The sequence below is a fragment of the Callospermophilus lateralis genome, chromosome 5, assembly GCF_048772815.1.
Source record: "Callospermophilus lateralis isolate mCalLat2 chromosome 5, mCalLat2.hap1, whole genome shotgun sequence".
NCBI classification, from domain to species: Eukaryota; Metazoa; Chordata; class Mammalia; order Rodentia; family Sciuridae; genus Callospermophilus; species Callospermophilus lateralis.
Genome location: NC_135309.1, coordinates 7,355,096 through 7,377,995, shown reverse-complemented (window position 1 = coordinate 7,377,995; position 22,900 = coordinate 7,355,096). Strand labels below are relative to the sequence as shown.

The window sequence follows — 22,900 nt, the reverse complement described above, 5'->3', positions numbered from 1 at the left end:
ATTATTTCAAGATTTTTTTTGGATGTTTGAAGTCCCTTTTCATAGTATAAATAAAATTTAAGGATAAGAATATAATTGTCTTCAAAATATATTTGGAATTTTGAGTTTTTCCACATAACTAGTCCTACCAGGTAAGCTAGGGATCTGTTACCAGCCCCTCAGTGAATGCCAGAAGTCACGTAGAGTAATCCACCTGGTCTGTTATGGGCTTTCCTAGACATAAATGCCTAGGATAAAGTTTAATTTATAAATTAGGAACAGTGAGAGGTTAATATGCAATAATATTAGAAATAAAAAATTATGACTATAAGCACTGTTAGAAAATTTATTTAAATTCTGTGCACTGTTTATTTCTACAATTTTCCATTTGATGTATTCTTACTCTCATTGACTGCAAGTAACTGAACTGGCAGAAAGCAAAATCACAGGTAAGGGATGATTCTTGACAAGATGTAGAAACCTGTAAATAGAGACTGCTTGTTGTTCTCCTTTATAATGTGAATGTTTTTATCTTTCTTGTCTATTTGCCTTGACTAGAACTCAAAAACAAGGCAATCTATGGCCAAGTTGAATGCTAACTTCATCTCCTTCTCTCGGCTTGAAGAATTTCAAGGGCTGTCCGACCTGGTCGTGGTGGGAGACATAGGTATTGTGAAATTGCCTTTCCCTCTCTTTACAATTTTATTTTTTTAAATAAAAAATTTCAGTTAATTTTAATCCTTCCTCACAGTAAAAATTTATTTTAATTTATATTCCTAAATATATAAAAGAAGATTATAAACAATGATAAAATACATTGGGGAAATAGATGCAAAATAACCAGCAGCCAAAAATACTAATCTTGACAAATGGAAAAACATCAGTAACAACAAAAACAGGAATTCAAGGATTGGTAAGTTGAAGAAATGCAAGCAAGTTTGGTGTTTTTATAATACTTTAAATAAATAATTTATGAAATAATAAAGCTAAAATAACAAAATAAAAATGTTCATATTTTATGTTAATATTTGAAATGTGAAATACAACATGAAAATGGACATAATGATAAATTTTGTGCTATTTTGTGAAAGTTTTGAGGATTATAATGTGTTTGTTCCCAATCTTCATCACCTTTACTAAGACTTAGCATCTATATCTATGCATGTGCCAGAAACTCTGATTTAAAGGCATTTATGGGGGGAAAGATTTGGTTTGTAGTTGTTTTACATTTCTGTAGTCATAACCCTCACCAGTTGCTTGTCTTAGAATAAATCTTCATTATTCTACAGGCCAAGATCATTCTGGCTGGAATCCTGGGAACTGGCAGGCTGTGTTTCTTTGGGAGTCTGCAGCACAGGACAGTCCCTCTTTAGTGACAGCGAGGTCAGACCACTCTCCCACAGGCAGTCCTTCTCTGGGGAAAATCTTAGTCTGCAGTTTCTGAGGGTTGAGGTGATTAGATTGGGACCACCAGCCACCCCAAACCCTTTAAACTAGTTACATCTGCAAGCAGAGAATTGTGTCAACAGTTTCTGAGGAGCTGGTCCTTCAGATGCCTGCCTAGTATCATGGATGTTCTGATCACATGGATTCGCTCTAAGGAAGAAACGATTGATGATTCTGAGATAATCATTGGTGATCATGGTCATGAACCTATAAACCTCATTCTAAATAAAATACACATGTATACAAACCAAAATATTCAGTTATTTACCTTATATCAAAATAAACCATTTACCATAAAACCCCCAAAACAATAATTTATAAAGATGTTTAATTAATCCTTTCTAGAGAATAGTCCTATTGTTTTCCCCCATAATACTTAGGACACAGTTTCCATAGAATCTTCCACAGAGAGGCTTTGAGGTCCTTATTCCTCAGGCTGAATATCACAGGGTTAAAAGACAGAGGCATCACGGAATAGAGAACAGATACCAGAAAGTCCACAGGATGTGGGGATTCCGGCACTGGTTTCAAATAGGCAGTGACGCCTGTCACAAAAAATGTGGTCACTACTATGAGATGGGGTGTGCAGGTGGAGAAGGCTCTTGACCGTCCTTGTGAGGATGGTATTCTTGTCACAGTCTTGAAAATGTACATATATGAAAATCCAATGGACACAACACAGAAAAGTGCATATATGACCCCAAAGACCACACTAACATCAATGATGACATGTGACTTTAAGCAAGAAATATTCAGCAGAGAGGGGACATCACAGAAAAATTGTGGGAGTTTTCTGGAGCCACAGAAAGATAAAGAGAAAGTTCCTGCAGAGTATAAGACCCCGAAGATGCCCCCAAGGAACCAGGAGACAGCTACCATCTGCACACAGAGCCCCCTGTTCATGATGACATCATAGTGCAGGGGGTGGCAGATGGCCACATAGCGGTCATAGGACATGGCCGTGAGGATGGACAGCTCAGTCCCAGCGAACTGAGTCACCAACAAGACCTGTGAGACACATCCTGGGAAAGAGATGGTGCTCTTGTGGCAGAAAGAACTCACAATGAAGTTGGGGACAGTGACTGAGACAAGGCAAGCATCCAGGAGGGACAAGTTCTTCAGGAAGAAGTACATGGAGGTGTGGAGACAATGGTCCACAGTGACCAGGACGATGATGAGAAGGTTCCCCACCAGTGCCACCAGGTAAATTAGCAAGAATAGGAAGCCGTGTGCAAGCTGGGGCTCCTGGTCCTCGGAGAATAGTGTGAGGTAGAACTCCATCTCCACCGTGTGGTTGGCCATGGACGCCGTGTTGTGGAACTGATGGAGGGAAGAGGAGGGCGGACGCATGACAGGTTCCCACTAAGCCTTGCTCTGGACCAACAGTGTGTGCTCACCGCTGCAGGGTCCAGCTCTGCTCTGTGATAACGCGTGCACCCACAGCTCTCCTGACACAGCAGGCTCAACGACCTGCCCAGCTCCACTCCCAATGTGTGTCACAGCAATGCCGAGAAGGCTGATCAGAGAGAAAACTGAAAAAAAATGAAAATTGGAGACTTTACATATCTAATAAAAAAGTTTATAAATTTATAAAATTTATCTTGAATCATTCCTGAATTTCTACGTAGAATTTTTGGAATAAGCCAGTGAACTTGTAAAGCAGCTCAAAGAGGGCATACCCATTGAATCATATTGAAATAATCCTGTTTTTAATACTTAGTAACATATTCATAGAGAGTTAATGTAGTTTATATTTTATTATTAAATACATTGAACAAAAGTATAAGAACTAAAGCTTATGGTAAAAAGGAGAGAGAAAAAGTGAAAGAAAATTTATAAATTATAAAATTCATGTAGGTATATCATTGTAATGAAGAAGCAACAGTGATCATGGATGATAAGTTAGAGAAGCACAAGGAACAGGGGGGGAAATGTTCACCATTACCAACCGACAGTCTGTTTTTATATGCAGCCATACACAAATCATCTGTCTCTCTCTCTCTCTCTGTCTCTCTGTCTGTCTCTGTCTCTCTCTCTCTGACTGTATTTCCAGTGTTTTTACAAAAAAAAAAAGGCACAAATAATTATAGCTATAATTATAGCTATCGAGTCCTGAGATCATGGGGTTGAAATTTATCCTTCAACCTAAATGGGTAATTTAGTGTTTGAGAAAGAAGAAAATTTACAAAATATTTTAATAGGAAATATAGAATAACTTTAATTGAATTGAGTAAAAATAAAGCATTTCATAAAAATTAGATATTTAGCTGAAGGCCTTTGGAAAATAAAGTACTTACTTTCTAAAGAAAATGAAACTTTGCTAATTATTGCCACTGACTTCTGTCCAACTTATCAAGCTTTCTCCATCTTCTCAGTTAGAGAGGAATTAAGGCCTGTTCTAGCTAAGACAGCAGAACTCTCCTATGGATGTCCTGTGTGTGAAGTTTAAGGAATTGCTGTTTCAATTCCAAACAGATTCTATCAAGGCAGTGGATGAAGTTGCTCATCTGAGGACCCCCATCAAGTTGACGATTCTCAGTGCTGGGTTGCGGGTGTTTGCAATCAGGACTATCTGACTGCATGAGCCAGCAGGAGCTGAGGAGGCTGCAGTGTGTGTGCTGACCACCAACCATGCACTCCTTGGCTGTGCTTCCTGAGTTATTTCCTCTCTGGAAATAAAGCCCTTGCATTCTTTAAAACTCCCAAGTAATTGTCTTCTGAAAGGAACTACTTTTCTATGGCTTCCCCCAATGTTTTATATGTGATTCCTATTATAAAACCAAAGAAATACATGCAGTTGAAAAGAATTAAAACAAATGTGGAGGGAACTGTATAACAGAAAGCCTTTTAAAAAAAACAACACTACAATTAATGTTTGCTAACTTGGAGATTTTCTGGTTCTCTTTGACTGTAGTTCTGGTTATAAAATGAGGAGTTCATATTCTGTGATTCCCAAGAAACTTCTTTTTTTTTTAAATGAACTTATTGCTTTATGTAAATAATTTTTTAATAAAATTCAAATGTAACTGCCCAGATTTGATCATTACACATTGTGTGCATTATTGGAAGTATTGGAATATCATATTGCATCCCATAAATATGAACTATAATGTGTCAATCAATTCTTTTCAATCTTAAAGTAAGCACTTGAAAGTAAATTTAGATTTAACATATATCAGCTTCCTTCTTGAAAACAAACTTGAAGATATATATATATATATATATATATATATATATATATATATATATATATATATATATAAAATATTCATTCCATGGAGGATCTCTGTTCCCCAATAATTTCCCTACCACTCCTGAAGCCCCAGTATTCACCTAGAAGGACCAGAAACACTGAAATTTTCTTTCTCTTGAAAGTCTTCAACCATCCTGGGTGTGAGGGAGAAGCTCAGAGATTTCACCTTGTCTGACGTCCCCTCTTTTCAGTGAGCCTGAAGTAGTTTTCACTGTGTTCTGCATCATCCTTTGGGAAACAGTGGACTGAGGGTAGGAGATGATGACAATTCTAACAGAGACCATAGTGGTCCCTGTGGATCCTTGGTGGCCTGGAGTGACAGCAGTGTGCTGTCTGGCTCTGAGCCCACAGGCCCATGGCTGGCTCTGTGCTCTGCCTCTTCCTGTAGCACATCCCTGAGAAGTGCCACCAGCCTCCCAGCTGGGAGGAGCTCCCAGAGCACTGGGGCTGTGCTCCACTGCAGTCAGAGGGATGCATCTCCTCTCCAAATTCCAGGAAAGCTGAAGTGGGAGCTCCAGGACATGTCTGAAGGGGCCAAGAAAGAGGTCCTTATTTGCTTCTTTTCACTGGTTTTCTCTTCTTCTTGCAAAGTTTGAATTGGGATCTAAAATGTGTCTCAAAACAAAGGTATGACTCCACTACACAAAATCCGCACAGAAGTGCAAGCACTATAGTTATAATGATACAAATTATAACTAAAATTTTATATATCATATTGAAAAATTAAAACAGCATAAATTCCCTGAGCTGAACAGTACAAGTCTAGAGTAGAATAAATTACAAAAATGGAATTAACTTCAAGAAAAATTTAACATAAAGTTGTGAAAAGCTTGAAGAATGTATTTTACAACCACAATGTTAAGTCACATAGAATAGGTCACAGACAGTACCATGGACTGTTTTGTCCTCCCAAAATTCATATGCTGAATCCTAACTCAAGTGAGGGGCAGGAGCATAGCCTCTGGGAAAGGGAAATGCCTGTAAAATCTTTAAGGAAGAGATCCCTAGCTTATGTTAATCTTAACAGTCATTGTAATCCAGTTCTGTTTCCCTCTTCTTCCATAATTTTCACCTGACATGACTTTTCCCTGCAACATACAGTAGGTGTGTTACATCTACAGTGTGATAATCAAGAACATGTTATGGTATAAAGAATAAAAGAAGTGGATCAGGAAACAGCCTTCCTAAGTGATCAAAAAGTTCTTTGCATGCTTCATCGTACTCTTGAACCAGACTGACACTGTTTCCTTCCTGTATCTACAGCCTTCTCTATTTAATGAAATATTTGGTGTTTGGAGTAATTGAGATAATTGTATTTCCTTTCCATCCAATTTTTCTCCTGGACAATTGGACTTCATGGCTGTAATCTTGTGTGGAGTGGCTAGTTCTGAGAAAATTCAGATATTGTCAGTCATAGGGGTTGAGACATAATGTCAGAATTCCAGAGAAATTCCTCATGCTATGACTCTTCCCCATCATCCCAAGCAATCCTTAAGGCTAAATTTGCCCTCCCAAAGGTCCATACATTAAGGGAAAAAATGTGGAAAAGTTAACTCTTAAAACCCAGAACTTATATTTAGATACCATTAAAAGAAAAGCCCAAGAAAAGACTTAGTAAAGGCAAAAAGTTCAAAAGAGGAGACATTTTATGCAAATTCATGTTATCAATTTCTATTATTATAAGAGTTAGTCCACAGGAGGGAAATGGTTTTAAGATGGACATTTACAGAGTTTCAGACTGGCCAACTGAAATGTCAAAAAGTCATACCTTAGAGACTGATGTGGCTCATAAGTCCTTCTAGCACCTTATTTCCTGATTAGATGTATCCCTTCAATGAACAGGACTAAGAACATTTACTAGTTCTTGAAGTTCTCTGGTGGAATTCTTTAGGTTTTCTAGGTATAGAATCATATAATCAGCAAATAGTGCTAAACTCAGTTCTTCTTTTCCTATCCATATCCCTTTAATTTCTTCTGCCTGTCTAATTGCTCTGGCAAGTGTTTCAGGAATTATGTTAAACAGAAGTGGTGCAAGAGAGTAGCCCTGTCTTTTTCCAGTTTTTAGAGGGAATGCCTTCCATTATTCTTCATTTAGAATGATGTTGGCCTTTGGTCTTAGCATAGATAGCTTTTACTGCTGAGATATGTTCCTGTAATCCCTAATTTTTCTAGTGCTTTGAACATGAAGGGGTGCTGTATTTTGTTGAATGCTTTTTCTGCATCTATTAAGACAATTATGTGTTTCTTATCTTAAAGTCTATTGATGTGATGGATTACATTTATTGCTTTCTGTATGTTGAACCAACCTTGCATCTCTGGGATGAACCCCACTTAATCTTGGTGCACTATCTTTTTGATATACTTTTGTATTAGATTTGCCAGAATTTTATTGAGAATTTTTGCATCTATGTTCATTAGAGGAGATATGGGTCTGAAGTTTTCTTTCTTTGATGTGTCTTTGCCTGGTTTTGTAATCAGGGTGATATGGGCCTCATAGAATGAGTTTGGAAGTGCTCCTCTATTTCTATTTTTCTATTTTTATGAAATAATTTGAAGACTATTTTTTTTTCAGTTCTTTTTTAAAGGTCTTGTAGAACTCAGCTGTGTATCCATCTGGTCCTGGGGTTTTCTTGGTTGGTAGGCTTCTAATGGTATCCTCTATTTCCTTGCTTAAAATTGGTCTATTTAAATTGTATATATCATCCTGAATCAATTAGGGCAAATTATATTACTCTGGAAATTTGTCAATGCCTTGGATATTTTCTATTTTTTGGCACAAGTTTTCAAAATAATTTCTGATTTTCTTCTGTATTTCTGTAGTGTCTTTTGTGATATTTACTTTTTAATCACAGATGTTAGTAATTTGAGTTTTCTCTCTCCTTCCCTTTGTTAGCATGGCTAAGTTTTGTCAATTTTATTTTATTTTTTTCAAAGAATGAAATTTTTTCAAATGTTTCTTTTGTTTCAATTTCATTGATTTCAGCTCTGATTTTAATTATTTCATGTCTTCTACTGCTTTTGGTGTTGATTTGTTCTTTTTCTAGGGCTTTAAGATGTAATGTTAGGTAATTTATTTGTTGACTTTTTCTTTTTTGAAGAAATGAATTCCATGAAATGAACTTTCCTCTTAATACTGCCTTCATAGTGTCCCAGAGATTTTGATAGATTGTTTATGTGTTCTCATTTACCTCTAAGAATTTTTTAATCTCCTCCTTGATGTCTTGCAATCCATTGTTCATTCAGTAGCATATTATTTAGTCTCCAGGTGTTGGAGTAGCTTTTATTTTTTTTATTTTATCATTGATTTCTAATTTCATTTTATTATGATTTGATAGACTGCAAGGTAGTATCTCTATATTTAGCATTGCTAAGAGTTTCTTTGTGGCATAATATATAGTCTATTTTAGCGAAGGATCCATGTGCTGCTGAGAAGAAAGTGTACTCTCTCATTGAAGGATGCAATATTTTATATATATCAGTTAAATCTAAGTTATTGATTGTATTATTGAGTTCTATAGTTTCTCTGTTCAGCTTTTGTTTGGAGGCTCTATCTAGAGATGAAAGAGGTGAGTTGAAGTCACCCAAAATTATTGTGTTGTGATCTATTTGACTCTTGAACTTGAGAAGAGTTTGTTTGATGAACGTAGATGCTCCATTGTTGGGGAATATACATTTATTATTGTTATGGCTTGTTGGTGTATGGTTCCCTTAAATAGATGAACTATCCTTCTTTATCTCTTTTGATTACCTTTGGCTTGAAGTCTACTTTTTTTTGATATGAGGCTGGAAATCCCTGCTTGCTTCCGCAGTCCATGTGAGTGATATGATTTATCCCAACCTTTTACCTTCAGCCTGTGGATGTCTTTTCCTATAAGATGAGTCTCTTGGAGGCAGAATATTGTTGGGTCTCTTTTTATGATCCAATGCTAATCTATGTCTTTTGATTGGAGAGTTTAGGCCATTAACATTCAGGGTTATTATTAAGAAATGATTTTTATTCCCAGCCATTTTTGTTTATTTTTGGCATTTAACTTGACTTGGTTTGTCTTTAGTATAATACATCCCTTTGATGATTTTCATTGTTGTTTTTCATTTTCTCTTCATGGAATATCTTGGTGCCGTGCAGGCTTTCTAGTTGTAAATTTTTCTAAATTTTGTTTATCATGGAAGGTTTTTATTTCATCATCAAATTTAAAGCTTAATTTTGTTGGAAATAAGATTCTTAGTTGACATCCATTTTCGTTCAGAGCTTTGTATATGTTGTTCTATAATCTCCTGGCTTTCAGGGTCTGGTTTGAAAAATCTGGTGGGATACGAATTGGTCTCCCCCTATATCTGATCTGATTCCTCTCTCTTGAAGCCTTTAAGATTCTGTCCTTATTATGAATACTAGGCATTTTCATTATAATGTGCCTTGGTGTAGATCTGTTGTAACTTTATACATTTTGTGTCCTGTAAGCCTCTTGTGTTTGATTTTCCAGTTCATTCTTCATGTGTGGGAAAATTTCTGATATTACCTCATTGAAGAGATTGTGCATTCCTTTGGTTTGAAACTCTTGTACCTTCCTCTATCCCAATAACTCCTAGATTTGATCTTTTGATACTGTCCCATAATTCTTGGATGTTTTGTTTATGGTTTCTTGCCATCTTCACTGTGTGGTCAATTTTGTTTTCCAGATTGTACACTTTGTCTTCATTATCTGATGTTCTATCTTCCACGTCATCTAGGTTGTTGGTAGTGCTTTCTATTGAGTTTTTTAATTTGATTTATTGTTTTCTTCATTTCAAGGATTTTTTTCAGAGTCTCTGTCTCTTTCTTGAAGTAATATTTTGCTAACTGTATTTGCTCCTTTATCTCTTTGTTGGTGTGATCAATGAATGCTATTGTTCTCTTATCTCTTTGCTGGAATGATCAGTTTTTGCCTGTATTTTTCATTTACATCACTCTTTAATTCACAGGTTATTTTAATTATGAACATTCTGAGCCCCTTCTCTGATATTTCATCAACTGCACTATTTGTGGGTCCTGTTATTGTAGTATCCTGATTTGTTTGGGGAACTTCCTCCCTTGTTTTTTTTTTTTTTTTTATGTTGACTATGTGATTTCCTTACTTGAGGTGTGGATCTGAGGTATTACAGTTTCTACCCTATAATCTTGTAGTATCTGTGCAGATGGTCTGTACCTCACCATGGTTTTGGGCTTCCAGATCCTGCTGGTGTCCCAAGGTGGACATTACTATAACTATAGGTAGTGGAGGCAATAGCGGTGGTAACTCCAGATAGCAGTGGGGGTGCCCCAAGATGGATGCAAAGTCTTTCAGAGATGGGACTGAAAGGATGGGCTATACACTGGCTTTGGGATGCCTGCTCCAAGATGCAGCTAGCTCCTAGGTCCTGTCTGTTGTCCTAAGGTAGAGGCTACTGCATGGAGAAGGCTGTGGGGATGACTGCAGTGTCTCAAGATGGAAGTGGTTTAGACTTGGGCTCTCAGGCAGTGGTGGTAGTGGGGGTGGAACCAAGGTCTACACTGGGCCTAGGCTCCCACACAGGTTGGTGGAGGCAGATCTTGGCTGGGCCTGAGCTCCTGGGGGTGTCTGTTGGTGGGTGGGGGTGGTCCTTCTATGGTATAAATTTAACACACTAATCATAACACCGATGAAATTTTTGAATTGAAAAATCTAAGAAAACTAAGCAAATGGAGAGTTAATCCACATTCATAAATAGGAAAATTCAATGTTGTTAAGATGTCAGTATTTTCATCTTGATCTACAAAGTCAATGTAGTACCAATCAAAATGTCAGTAAGTCAGTAGGTATCATGCTGCATTTCATTTTCCTACCTAAGTGCTCTGAAATTTCTCTTGTGATTTTTTTTTCTTTACATATTTCTCTTATCTTTTAAAAATTTTCACCTTAATGCTTACAGTCTCTAGTGGGTTGATTTGAAATAAATCATTCCCATTTTTCTAAAATGTTGGAATCATCCATATGTGCCTGGGTTCGGGCATGTTACAATTGGTGCCACAGCACTGCCAGTACAGTATTACTATTTAGAAAGCCACATCAATGGAATGAAATGAAAAGAGAACACCCTGAACTTCTCAACTGCTTAGATATACTACAACTAATTATAAGTTTGGTAAATTTTCAGAATAAAAAAAATCAATATATAAAACTCAAGTGTATGTCTATGTTCTGGCAATGAATGGACTAAACAATTACCAAAATAATTCCTGAATTGGAAGAATAGTTCCATGGTAATTTGTAGCATGGGTGAGGCCCTAGATTCAATCCCCTATATAGAAAAAAAATGTCTACCTATCACTATGTTAAAAATAACAAACTGTTCAGGATAATGATAACAAAAGATGTGCAAATTTATACTCTAAACAAAAGAATCTTTTTAGATAAATTAAAGAATAACCAAAGAAATAGAAAGATATACCAAGTTTATAGCATGGATGACATTATCATCAAGTGGCAAATATGTCTCATATTAAATTATAGAAACAACACATTACATTACCATGTGATTTTCGGCAGAAATTGACAAGTTTAGCATATAATATTCAAATAACGAAATCAATTCTGCACAAAAGGTTGACAAATTCATAGTGCTCACACATCAATTTTAAAATGTACTACAGATTTACAGTACTAAAGATTCTGTCGTTCTGGTGTAAAAATAGTCATACAGATCAACTAGATATAATTGTTAAACTCTTACATTCATATATGTAATTTTTTCCTGTATTTTTGGTACTGGGGATTGAAAATAGGGGTGTTCAATCACTTAGTCACATCCACAGCCCCTTTTTAAATTTTTTTAGACAGGATCTTGCTAAATTGCTATGGCTGTCTTCCTGCCTCAGCCTCGTGAGCTGATGAGATTACAGGTGTGCACCACTGTACCTGGCAATATAAGTAATTTTTTTAATAAATATGCTGACACAGTAAATTGTGTGTTTGTGCACTGAGACGACTGTTTATTTATTCACATGAAAAATAGTAAATTTGCATCTGTATCACATACCATACATAAATAACTCAAATGCATCAATTATCTGAGACAGAAAATGAAAACTATAAAGATCTAAGAAGAAAATATAAACAGAAAGAAAGAATTATTACTTTGGATTTGGAAATAGGTTCTTTGACATAATATCAAAAGCATAAGCAAGAAAAAAAAAGTAGTGGAATAACACTGAAATTCATCACAACGAAAAACAACAAAAAATAGAGCTTTTGTGTTTAGAACATCAGAAAACTATGAAAAACTACATAACATATAGAAAAAAAATATTTGTAACTCATATGTTCTGTTATAATCCTATATCTAGAACTATAAATAACATTTAAGCCTTAATAATAAACAGATACATAACCCAATTTAAAAATTAACAAATCACCAGATAGACATTTCCTGGAAAAAAGATATCACAACTGACCAATAAGTACATAAATGACATTCACCACATCATTAATTATCAGGGACATAAAATGAACACTACAATGAGATATCAACTTGCACACCCGGATCATTTTGTTCAAAATAGAAATAATACCAAGTGTTTGTGAGAAAGTGGGCCAATTATAACTCTGTACACTGCCAGTTGGAATGTAAAGTACTATTCTTATATTAGACATTGAGAAAGGTAGTATGATTTGAAAAATAATCTGGTAAATGATCAAAGAGTTAGACATAGAGTCACCAGAGGACCCCCTAATTCTATTCCTAATAATATACTAAAAGTAATTGAAAACACATTTTTACACAAAAATTTATACACGTTTTCAAAATAAGAGATAATGAGCCCAGTGCAAAGATGCACAAACCAATAAATTGTATCCATATGGTAGAATATTGTAGGGTAATATGTTGGTTGAAGTTTTGACACCTGCAACACGGATGGGCCCTGAAGACAGCTGAGTAGAACTGACCAGCCCTGGGACACTAATAACCCAGTTTATGGAGAGAGCTGGATTCAGATCTGCAGGTAGAAGTGGGTCAGCGTCTGTAGAAGGTGGTGTGGGTGGGGGATGACTGCTATTAAGGAAGGGTGATGGGGTGATAAAGGTGTAAAACTATGTCGATTATGGCCACACTTGGGAAGATGCTAAAACACGTTGAATCTTACACTGTAAGTGGGCGACTTACGTGGCATGGGAGATCCATGCTGGGCCCCAGGAGGGACGGGTGAGGCTCCGACAGAGGGCGCCACACCGCAGCTGGCACGTGGAACTGCGTACTTAGTGCTGCTCTAAAATCCTTGTTCTCTCTTATTGAGACGACAGCTTAGGTCCCTGGGCCTCGCTAGCTACCCCTTCATCCACGCTGAGCAATGCCAGGCACGATTCCTGCCAGGAAGACGTGCTTCTCAGCTCTCCTTGACTTCTGAGGCCCTGCTCACCCTCACTGCCCTCTGCCCTGGGCGTCCACCGCCTGCGTTCTCGGCTCCTCACCTCCCACCTAGGCATTTCCACTTGCTTGTTCCGTCTTCCCCAGACCCAGGTCTAACTCCAGCCTGCACTCTGCTATTCAATCTTCTACACACTTTTTGGCACTGAACTGCTCTTAGGACCAAATTGAATCCTACACGTCTACATCCAGTGCATGTACGGTATTTGAATCAGATCATTCCTCTGACTTGGATTGTATTGTTCCTTTTTAAAAATGTGTACGTTATTGGTCAAAATGCTCTAAAATTTTCTATTGTTTTAAATTTATAATGAGTCCGTGCCTCAATTCTTTTAACATTGCACAATCTGTGAGGGAATTCCTCTCCTCTATATTACATATATATATATCATAAAATTTTTCACACATGATATAGATGATTTATGGGAAATATATGATAAGAGCATTCATCTCAAGGTTTATCATTTATTTTTAAAAATATCAGAGGCTGAAGCTTCATTTACATAGAGACAAAATATTTTTCTTAACCATAATCATTAGTAGGTGACTTAAAGTTTGTTATAGTTTAACATTTTAAATACTTTAGCAAAGACTTAGGCTATTAATTGCAGTTTTGATTCATTATATCTATATGAAAACCATCATGTTTCTTAAAGTAAATAATCTTTTAGTATACTCTATCTTTAATAAGCTTAGAAATTTTTCCAGCTAGTAATATTATTTGATTAGGTAATATAGTGTTTATCATTATATTTGTCTATTTATCATTATAGTTACTTCCTTAAAGTCAAATATAAAAACATTGGTTTAACCCAAAATTGAATTAAATTTCTATAAAAAATTCAAACAATTATATGAGTAAGACAATTTGGTTGAAGAGTAGTGAAGAGTAGACTTTCTTCTCACTCCTGTTTTGGGGGATTGAACTCAGGGAGCTTAACCACTGAATCATCGCCCCAGTCTTTTTTTTTTTTTTTTTTTTTTTTTGAAACAGTTGCTGAGGCTGGCCTCAAGCTTGTGGTCCCCTGCCTCAGTCTCTGGAGTTGCTAAGATTATAGTCTAGTGCAATCATGCCCCACCTCTAAAGTAGTCTTGTTTTTAATAAGGTAGAAAAGTCTTATGAATTATTTCACTGAACTCAGATATTGCTTTTTAACCTGTGTGCTTGAGCAGAGGAGAAGCATTTGTTTTAATGGTCTGCTAGACCTGAAAAAGGGAAAGAGAGTGAAAGTAATTCACAGCCAACCCTGTTTATAAACTATTGCATGCACTGTATTGAGTGCTGTTTTACAGTAAGTAGAGGAGCAATGCGCAAATTAGAGAAGCATAATCAACTTCCAAATTATATGTTAGTCCATTAAAAAGAAGTGTAAAGAATTCCAAGCTGACACAGTGCAGTCTACCACAAGAAAATCACCACTATTGTAAGACACATGTGCCAGGACCAGTTTTTGGTGATGTCATCTCTGTGTCTGTGTGGATATGGGTCTGCAATGACTCGTGGCATATCCTGAAGGAGGAATGCTGAGCTCCTCTCATGATCTGCACCCTCTAGCTTTACCTGCAGGATCAAGTTCATTATATATCAGGAACACCGGTTTTTTTTCAGAATGCTAAGATCCAACTTTGGTTTATTTAAGCCATATAAAGGGAGGTATTCTGATATTGGCCTGATTTAACCAGCTGGGAGGCTTTTTAGAGAGGATCCTGCCTCACCCTGAGAGGAACAAACAGTCCTGCTAGCTTCAGAGAGGAAAGCAAGAGTCCCTCTGCTGCAGAGGAAGGGGATCACTTCAACAACCACTGCAGTGTGAAAGATGACTCTGAGCCACATGCAAAAGAGCTTACTGAACAGAAGGCCCAGCTTAAAATAAAGAGAAGCTCAATACAGTGCTAGGTTTGTGGTTAGTGTTATGGAGAAGAAGAAAGCAACACAATAATAGGGGTTTTATAAGGCAGTTAGGGGTAGGGTAAAATCTCGACTGCCCTTCATCTTATATAATACCAAAACAACCACATATTATCTATGTATAAATATGTATGTCATACATAAAATTTAAGAGAAAATATAAAGATTTTAGGAAACATTTTTCTATTAAATATTGATCACATCAGTTAAGCAATTGTTCAAAAAACAGTGCAAATCAATTGCAGTATATTCTACACCTAAGGGTTAGAACGCCTAAGGATGTAAAATCCACACTCAGAAAATCTTAAGAACATTTCAGTATCCTTTGTATAAGATAATCTGTAGAGGAAGAAAATAAATGAGAGTTTCTCAGTCATCCAGTACCCCAAAGGACAGTGTTCACCCCAAACACAACATGCCAAACCTCCAAGTAATGCCTGTTTTTCTCCACCTAAGTTACCTTCATTTCAATATTTATATTAAAAGTTATCTATGAGTCAATAGATAAAAAACGATGAGTCATTTCAGCAAAATGGTAAGTCCAGGATATACTGAACTCTACATAAGCAATCCCATGTCCAGATTAAATGTACCACATGCTAAAAATCTGAGTGCTACAATCAATTAAGGGGCTGCTTCCACAGATGACCACCTCCATTTGCTAAGTAGGGACAACACACAGATGTGCATTATCTTTCCTAACAATGTTTGCTGGTGATTTATATTGTGGTTAGTAGAACTACAAAGATGAGAAAACTTAATGCTGATGTGCATTAGCCTGCATATAAATATAAGCATATCAAGTGTGCTCAAAAACAAAGCAAAAACACCATTACTCAGCTCACTCTCCAGACTTTCCCTTCCCTAGTACCTTCATGAATGCTCTGGACACCTCCCTGTTGCGCAGGCTGTAGATGAGGGGGTTCAGCATGGGCGTGAGAATGGTGTAGAAGGCCGACACCATCTTGTCCTGGGTGGGGGACCGGTCAGAAGTGGGCCGCATGTAGATGAACATGGCTGCTCCATAGTACATGCCCACCACCATGAGGTGGGAGGAGCAGGTGGCAAAAGCTTTGCGGCGACCCTCCCCAGACCCCATGTGAATGACTGCCAGAATCACACGAGCATAGGAAGCAATGATGATGCCTACAGGGAACAGAAGCATAATGATACAGCAGATAAATATCATCCTTTCAAATGTCAAGGTGTCAGTGCATGCGAGGGTGAGCAGGGCAGGGACATCACAGAAAAACTGGGGTATTTCCCGGGAACCACAGTATAGGAAGGACAAGGAAACTGCAGCTTCAATTATACCGTCAAGGGAGCCAAGAAGCCAGGAAGCAGCAGCCATGAAGCCACAGACTTTCTGGCTCATGAGAACTGGGTATCTTAATGGGTGGCAAATGGCCACATAGTGATCATGGGCCATTGCTGCCAACAGGAAGCACTCGGCTCCCATCAGGGACACGTAGAAGAATATCTGGGTCCCGCAGCCTGCCAGAGAGATGGAGTTCCTGCCAGAAAGATAGTTGAAGGCCATCTTTGGGACAGTGGTGCAGATGAGCATGAGGTCCATGAGGGAGAGCTGGCTGAGGAGGAAGTACATGGGGATGTGCAGCTGGGCATCCAGGTGGATGAGGAGCACCATGGTGGAGTTCCCCATGATGGCCAATGTGAAGATGCCCAGGACCAGAGCGAAGAGGAAGGTGTGGGTGGGGCTGTGGTTGAAGATGCCCAGCAGGATGAAGACAGGGCTGAAGGTCTGGTTCTCCCAGGCCATGGTGAGCTGCTCACTGTGGAGAGGACAGCATGTAAGAAATGGGCAGGTTTGTGCTATGGAAATATGGAGGATTTTTCTCTTACACAAGCACACTACAAAATTATATATGTAATTTTGATTTGTACATCAGGGTGGTTAAGGCTTGTTTGTAACTTGATGTGCTTTTAAATGCAAGATATTTACATTTTGCACATGCTGGGTTTCACAGTAAAAACCTGGAAGTTTTTTTTTTCCTACAGTCCTGGACCCCTGAAAGCCACTTCTCCTTCCACTTCCAGCCACACAGCTGGCTTTCTGTTCCCTTCTCTGTTCCAGGGCAAGCTCTGCACACACCGAGCTTGACAGGGCCTCCCTCTCTGTTCCGCATGCACATGAAGGCCAGGACCTCTATTTCAGGAAAACCTGGGCTTACGTTCTTTTCTACACCAACTCTTTTATCACCAGACAAGTTAAACAGCATCTCTAGGATTTTGTTTCTGTCCTCTCTACCCCTCACATGGTTGTCTTAAAGATAAGCTACCCCTTAAAATTCCTCATGCAATCACATCTGTCACAGCGTGCATTTTTCAGATGCATCTTGCCATTTCTACTCAGACCTTGTCACCCCTTCATTTTCCTTACGAGATTGTTGGTTTCTGATTGGTAAGTTATGTGCTTTTTATTTCTGAGATGTTCCTAATCCAACCGAGATTCATGTATAAGGCATGTTCCTAAGATCCCCATAAATATCAATTGAACTGGAGTATCTTGCAATTATTCTTAAAATATCATATTTTATATCACTGTAAACAAGGCATTACATTCCCTTAGCATCTTCACTAGTATTATTTCATTCAATCTGAAAACTGTTGGAAATATAAGAAATGCATTATTCTACGATTTCAGTGACTATAAAGGGGTAAGTTGTAGATCAACATGAAAAATCACCTCATTATTTGGAAGAATTTCAAATGAAGAATTTCAAATGACAGAATTTCTAATACACAATTGTTGAATAGCCTGTGATTCCACCCAGTGACTTGGACTCCACAATGGCCAAACCATCTAAATATTTTGGAATATACCTTCTTCCTGGGACTTACCTTCCACATGCGTTCAAGAAGACACCCCACTTCCAAGACCACCAAAAGCATTTAAATTTCTAGAGTGAGCCTCTGCAGCACAGTTCTGTAAGTAATCTGTGGCTTGCTTCTGCAATCCTGCAGGGAATTCAGTCCCCTGTCTTCAATTATGGTACTCTGTGTTACGACCCACGTTTTCTCCTAGGGTTTCATAAAATTTAGTTCTGAACTTGTGAAGGTGACTCAATATTTAACATAAAAAGAAAGTCATTTCACTTTATTAATGAATATTACAAATTCCCTATATTTTTTTTCTCTGGTTGACCCTGCTTTTTCAATATTTCAAGATTTTTAACTCCATAAACTCCATATGGTCAAGGGAAAGAGGGCAGTTTGGATTCTCATTCTTAATTAAAATGAAATTCTAAGAGTTTTCTTTTTTTCCTTATTTACCTGTAAATATAACTTTTAAAAAGTTGATTAGCTACTTTCAAATGGGCACATCAGGATGTGTCATTCTGTGTTCACTCAGGCTGCCCTTCTACATTTGGGATCACAGCACTGTTGTGAATTTTCCTGTTTTTGAAAGATTGCCATCTGTGATGATGGAATCTACTACTAGCTGTCTTATAACCATCTTAGAATATTCTTATAAAATACATAGAGAAAAAGACCAAAGGTTTATTTTTTTATATTTATTTTTTTTCCTATTCTCTCACACCACTCCACACAACCGTGCTCACACAGGTGTGTGGACATATTTTTCACATACTGCTTCAAATACACATTTAAGTAGAAATTTGTTTTACTCTGTTTGTTGACCAAAAGTTCTCCACATCAGATATCACATTTTTTTTCCTTTTAAAAGGCAATTTCTCCTTTCTTATACAATATATTTGAATATATCATAAGATAGAGGATTCAGGAAAAGAAAAAGTAGAACTATCTGAAGTCCATTGTGAAGACTTTATCACAAACAGACTGTGAAATGTGGAATGATGTAGTCACTGCAACTGACTAAAAAATGCTTGAAAATGTATAAATGGTTATACATATCTCTTAAATTAAATTAAAGCTATGTTAAACAGGGGAATAATGACAAAGGTGTTTCTACATGCATGTGTAAGGTAATATTAGGGGACATAACAAAAAATAAAAATGATGAAAGGTGCCAGTGTTTTCAAGGAATTTTACTATGTTAAACACCCTTTCACATCTAAAAAGGATTCTTGTTTGTTTGCCTGTTTTTAGTTTTTGCAGTACTGGGGATCTAAACCAGGGCTTCACAAATGCTAGGCAAGTGTTCTACCACTGAGCTACGCTACATCCTCGGTCCTCAAGAAATATTCAGTTTTCCTCCATTGTAAAAAAATTAATAAATAAAAATAAATATTGTTTGTGAACTATGGAAAAATTCCAGAGATTGGGTCACTTTTAACATCAGAAATTATTTTAGTTCTTGTGGCTGGGAGTCCAGGATCAAGGTATGCACAGATTTAACTCCAGTAAGGATTAGGTCTGTACTTTTAAAATGGTGCCACTACATTGCATCTATCAGAGAAGAGAAGAAACAGAAAGACAACCACGTCTCCTTTCTCCTTGACCCTTTTATAAAGGGGCTGATTTCACTCTTCTGAGCTCCACTGTCCTGACTTAATCAACACAAGAGGCCACATTTGTTAATGTGTAGCGTTGGGAATCAAGTTTCAACATGACCTTCCAATGGGATAACATCATTCATTTAAACCATTGCAAGTACTAATCAAAATATATGCAAGTGAAATCTAACCAGATAGCAAATAAATAAAAATTTCCTGTGAGAGTCCCCTTGGGAATCCACAATTAAATACTCCAGTTCTATTTGCATGTTACCACTCCAATACTTGATGGCTCTAATAAATATGATGATATTTTTAACCTTTCATGTTTTCTGAGAGCTTTAGCACAGGGCTCTTCATGTGGTGGTATAGTGGCTTATCTTTGAGCAGAGGGTTCTGAAGCTTTGGGGACCACATGAGGATCTTTGTCTCGCCCCACCTCCCACAGTCTATGCATGTGGCTAATTGGTTCTAGTTCACCTCAAGGAAGCCTCAACCAAGCAGGCCCTTTTTATAGCATGCTGAAATATCCTCAATTTACTTAATGACACATGTCATGGGTTTGTATTGTCTGAGAATGCTTTTTAAATGTTCTTTTTAGTTATACATGACAGTAGAAGGTATTTTGACATGTCCTACATACATGGAGTGTGACTTCCCAGTCTTGTGGTGGTACGTGATATGGAGTGACACTATATTCACATCAGAATGTAGAAAGTAATGTCTGACTCATTCTACTGTCTTTCCTCTCCCTTCCCTTCATTCCCCTTTTTCACCATCTGGTGAACTTGAGAATGCTGTTTTGTTTGTTCAGTTTCTCTAAAGCTTTTTGTTTATCTCCACTGATTTCATGTTAAATTTCTGTTGGAAATACATTTTTAAAATTTAGGAAATAAAAAATCAAAAGAAAAGAAATGTAGAGGTTAAGTCATGTTAAGTCATGTTTTTACCATAAGGGTAGCTAAGCAACTGTTTTAAGTGATTTTGAAATATAGTAATTATTACATATCTTTAATAAGACATAGCTAAGAAAAAAATGGAATTTTTTTTAAATTAAAATTTTTATGACAAATATTCATAAGTATTATAAACATTTATGATATATTTTATTTATGATAGAATATAAATACTATTAATATTTATAATGTAATATTAATTACTCAGAACATGGTAAGTAATATGCAAACATACACAGAGAAGCTCATATTGGTTTATATTCTCTGTTTCAAATGAAGAAAAAAGTATATTTTTATGGTCAATAATGTTTAATGAGTTTAGTTAGCAGAATATTAATTTTAATCAAATACAAAATCCTGACATTAAACTTTAGAGAAAGAACATTTTTGTTTAAATAAGGTCAACTAGATTTTTAGAAAATGTGTTAAGTATATCATTCTAGTAGACATTTAAACTGTTACTTGGAATGTATTCTATTATATTTTAGTGGTTTTTTTTAGTTATATCTGACAGTAGAATCCATTTTGATAAATTATACAAGCATGGAATGTATGCACCCCCTGCTTCCTTCCTCTAGAGATCTCTCTGCCTTTGACTCAGGGTTATTCTGTGGATGTACACATGACAAGGTTCACTGTGGGGTATTCATATGTGTGCATAGCAGGTCAGGTCAGATTCATGCCCCTGCCCTTCCTTTCCCTTTCTGCCTCCCTTCCCTTCATTCCCCATTTGTCTACTCCACGGAACTTCTATTCATATCTCTTTGACCATTTGTATTTCTTCCTTGAAAAGTATCTGTTTAGTTCTTTACCCATTTATTAATTTTTGTTTTTACTATTAAGTTTTTTGAGTTCTTTGTATATTCTAGAAACTAATGCCCTGGGTTGCAGATGGCAAAGATTTTTCTCCCATTCTGTAGACTCTCTTCAGACTCTAGATTGTTTTCTTTGCTGTGAAGAAGTACTAAAGGAGAGGGGCAGGAGAGGTACTGGGGTGCTAATTAGACTGACATACAATATTTATAATGCACTATTAATTACTTTTAGTTTGATGCCATTCCATTTATTCATTCTTAATTTTACTTCTTGTGCTTTAGGAATTTTGCTAAGATCCATCAGATAAAAATAGGCATAAAAAATTATGCCTCTGAAATTTTGCCTTTTGCAGAATATTATACATTTGGAATCAAATGGAATGCAGCTTGCTTTTCACAATTGATTAATTTCACTTAACTAATAGGCGGTTGAGTTTTCATAATGTCTTTACATGGATTGATGGCAAATTTCTCTTTAGTGCTAAATAATGTTTCACTTTCCAGTTTGGTAATTGTGAACAAAACCATTATAAAGACCCATGTGAATCTTTTCATGGGGACATACATTTTCAGCTCACTTGGGAAAATGTCATGGAATGTCGTTACTGTGCATGTGGCTAATTGGTTCTTGTTCACATCAAGGAAGCCTCAACCAAGCAGGCCGTTTTTATAGCATGTTGAAATATCCTCAATTTATTTCATGACACATCATGGGTTTGTGTTGTCTGAGAATGCTTTTTAAAAGCGAGTGTTTGATAAGAGTATGTCTTATTTATTAAGAAAACACATAATTTTCTTCCAAAGTGGCTGTTCCATTTTGCATTCAATCAGAAACGAGAGTTCCTGCTTTTCCATGAATTTCACTGCATTTAGTGTAGACATTTTTAAAAGACTGAAGCTCTGATATTTAATTAGTTGGTAGAGACATCTCACTGTTGTTTTAATTAGTAATCTAATTTCATATGATGCTGAGCATCTTTCACATGCTTATTTGCCATCTGTATGTCTTCTTTGGTGAGGTCTCTTATGTTGTGTTCATTTTTAAATAGGCTATTCATTTTCTCATTGTTTAAATTTTAATCATTGTTTATATTTTGTATATAACAGTAATTCTGGATAGGCATTTTATTAATATAATATCCTGGTCTAAGATTTACATTATCATTCTTTTTTATAATCATATATATATATATATGTGTATATTCTAGAAATTAATGATATATATGTTTGTATATATCAATGGATTTCTTGTGATATATTTATACATGGACATGTATAATTTCATTCCCTAATACTTCCTTTGCCCTTTCTTTCTCCTTGCTCTCAATTCTCTTCCTTTACTATGTTAGTCTCCTGAAGAAAATATCTTTTTTTAATTGTTTTATGTTTCTTCCTTTGTCAAAAAAAAAATCAATTGAGTACATTTGCCTGGCCCTAAGTCACTTGACTATATATGTTTTATTGAATCTTTGTGTATTTTTCACAAATAGTGCATTATGTTGGCTCTTATATATCCTCTGCCATTTGCATACTTTAATAAGAACATACACAAGTAACCTTCAGAGATCTTGATTGCAATTCTATATATAGATTTTTGATCTATTTGGGAAAAAACGATACCTTGACAATATTGAATCTTTCTATCCATGAACATGGACTTGCCTTCTATTTGTTTATTCTTTTAT

The 22,900-nt window shown here is 36.5% G+C and overlaps 2 protein-coding genes across 2 annotated transcripts; both read right to left on the bottom strand.

Annotated features, from left to right (window-relative positions):
* Positions 1-1,779: 1,779 nt before the first annotated feature.
* Positions 1,780-2,775, bottom strand: LOC143400206 (olfactory receptor 14K1-like). Its single transcript, XM_076857518.2, has one exon. It carries the CDS (start codon positions 2,773-2,775, stop codon positions 1,780-1,782), a length of 996 nt encoding a protein of 331 aa, XP_076713633.2.
* A 13,071-nt stretch (positions 2,776-15,846) lies between these two features.
* On the bottom strand, positions 15,847-16,785 carry LOC143398919 (olfactory receptor 2M3-like). The gene has a single exon (XM_076855628.2). The coding sequence runs from the start codon at positions 16,783-16,785 to the stop codon at positions 15,847-15,849; it is 939 nt and encodes a 312-aa protein (XP_076711743.2).
* Between the last annotated feature and the right edge of the window lie 6,115 nt (positions 16,786-22,900).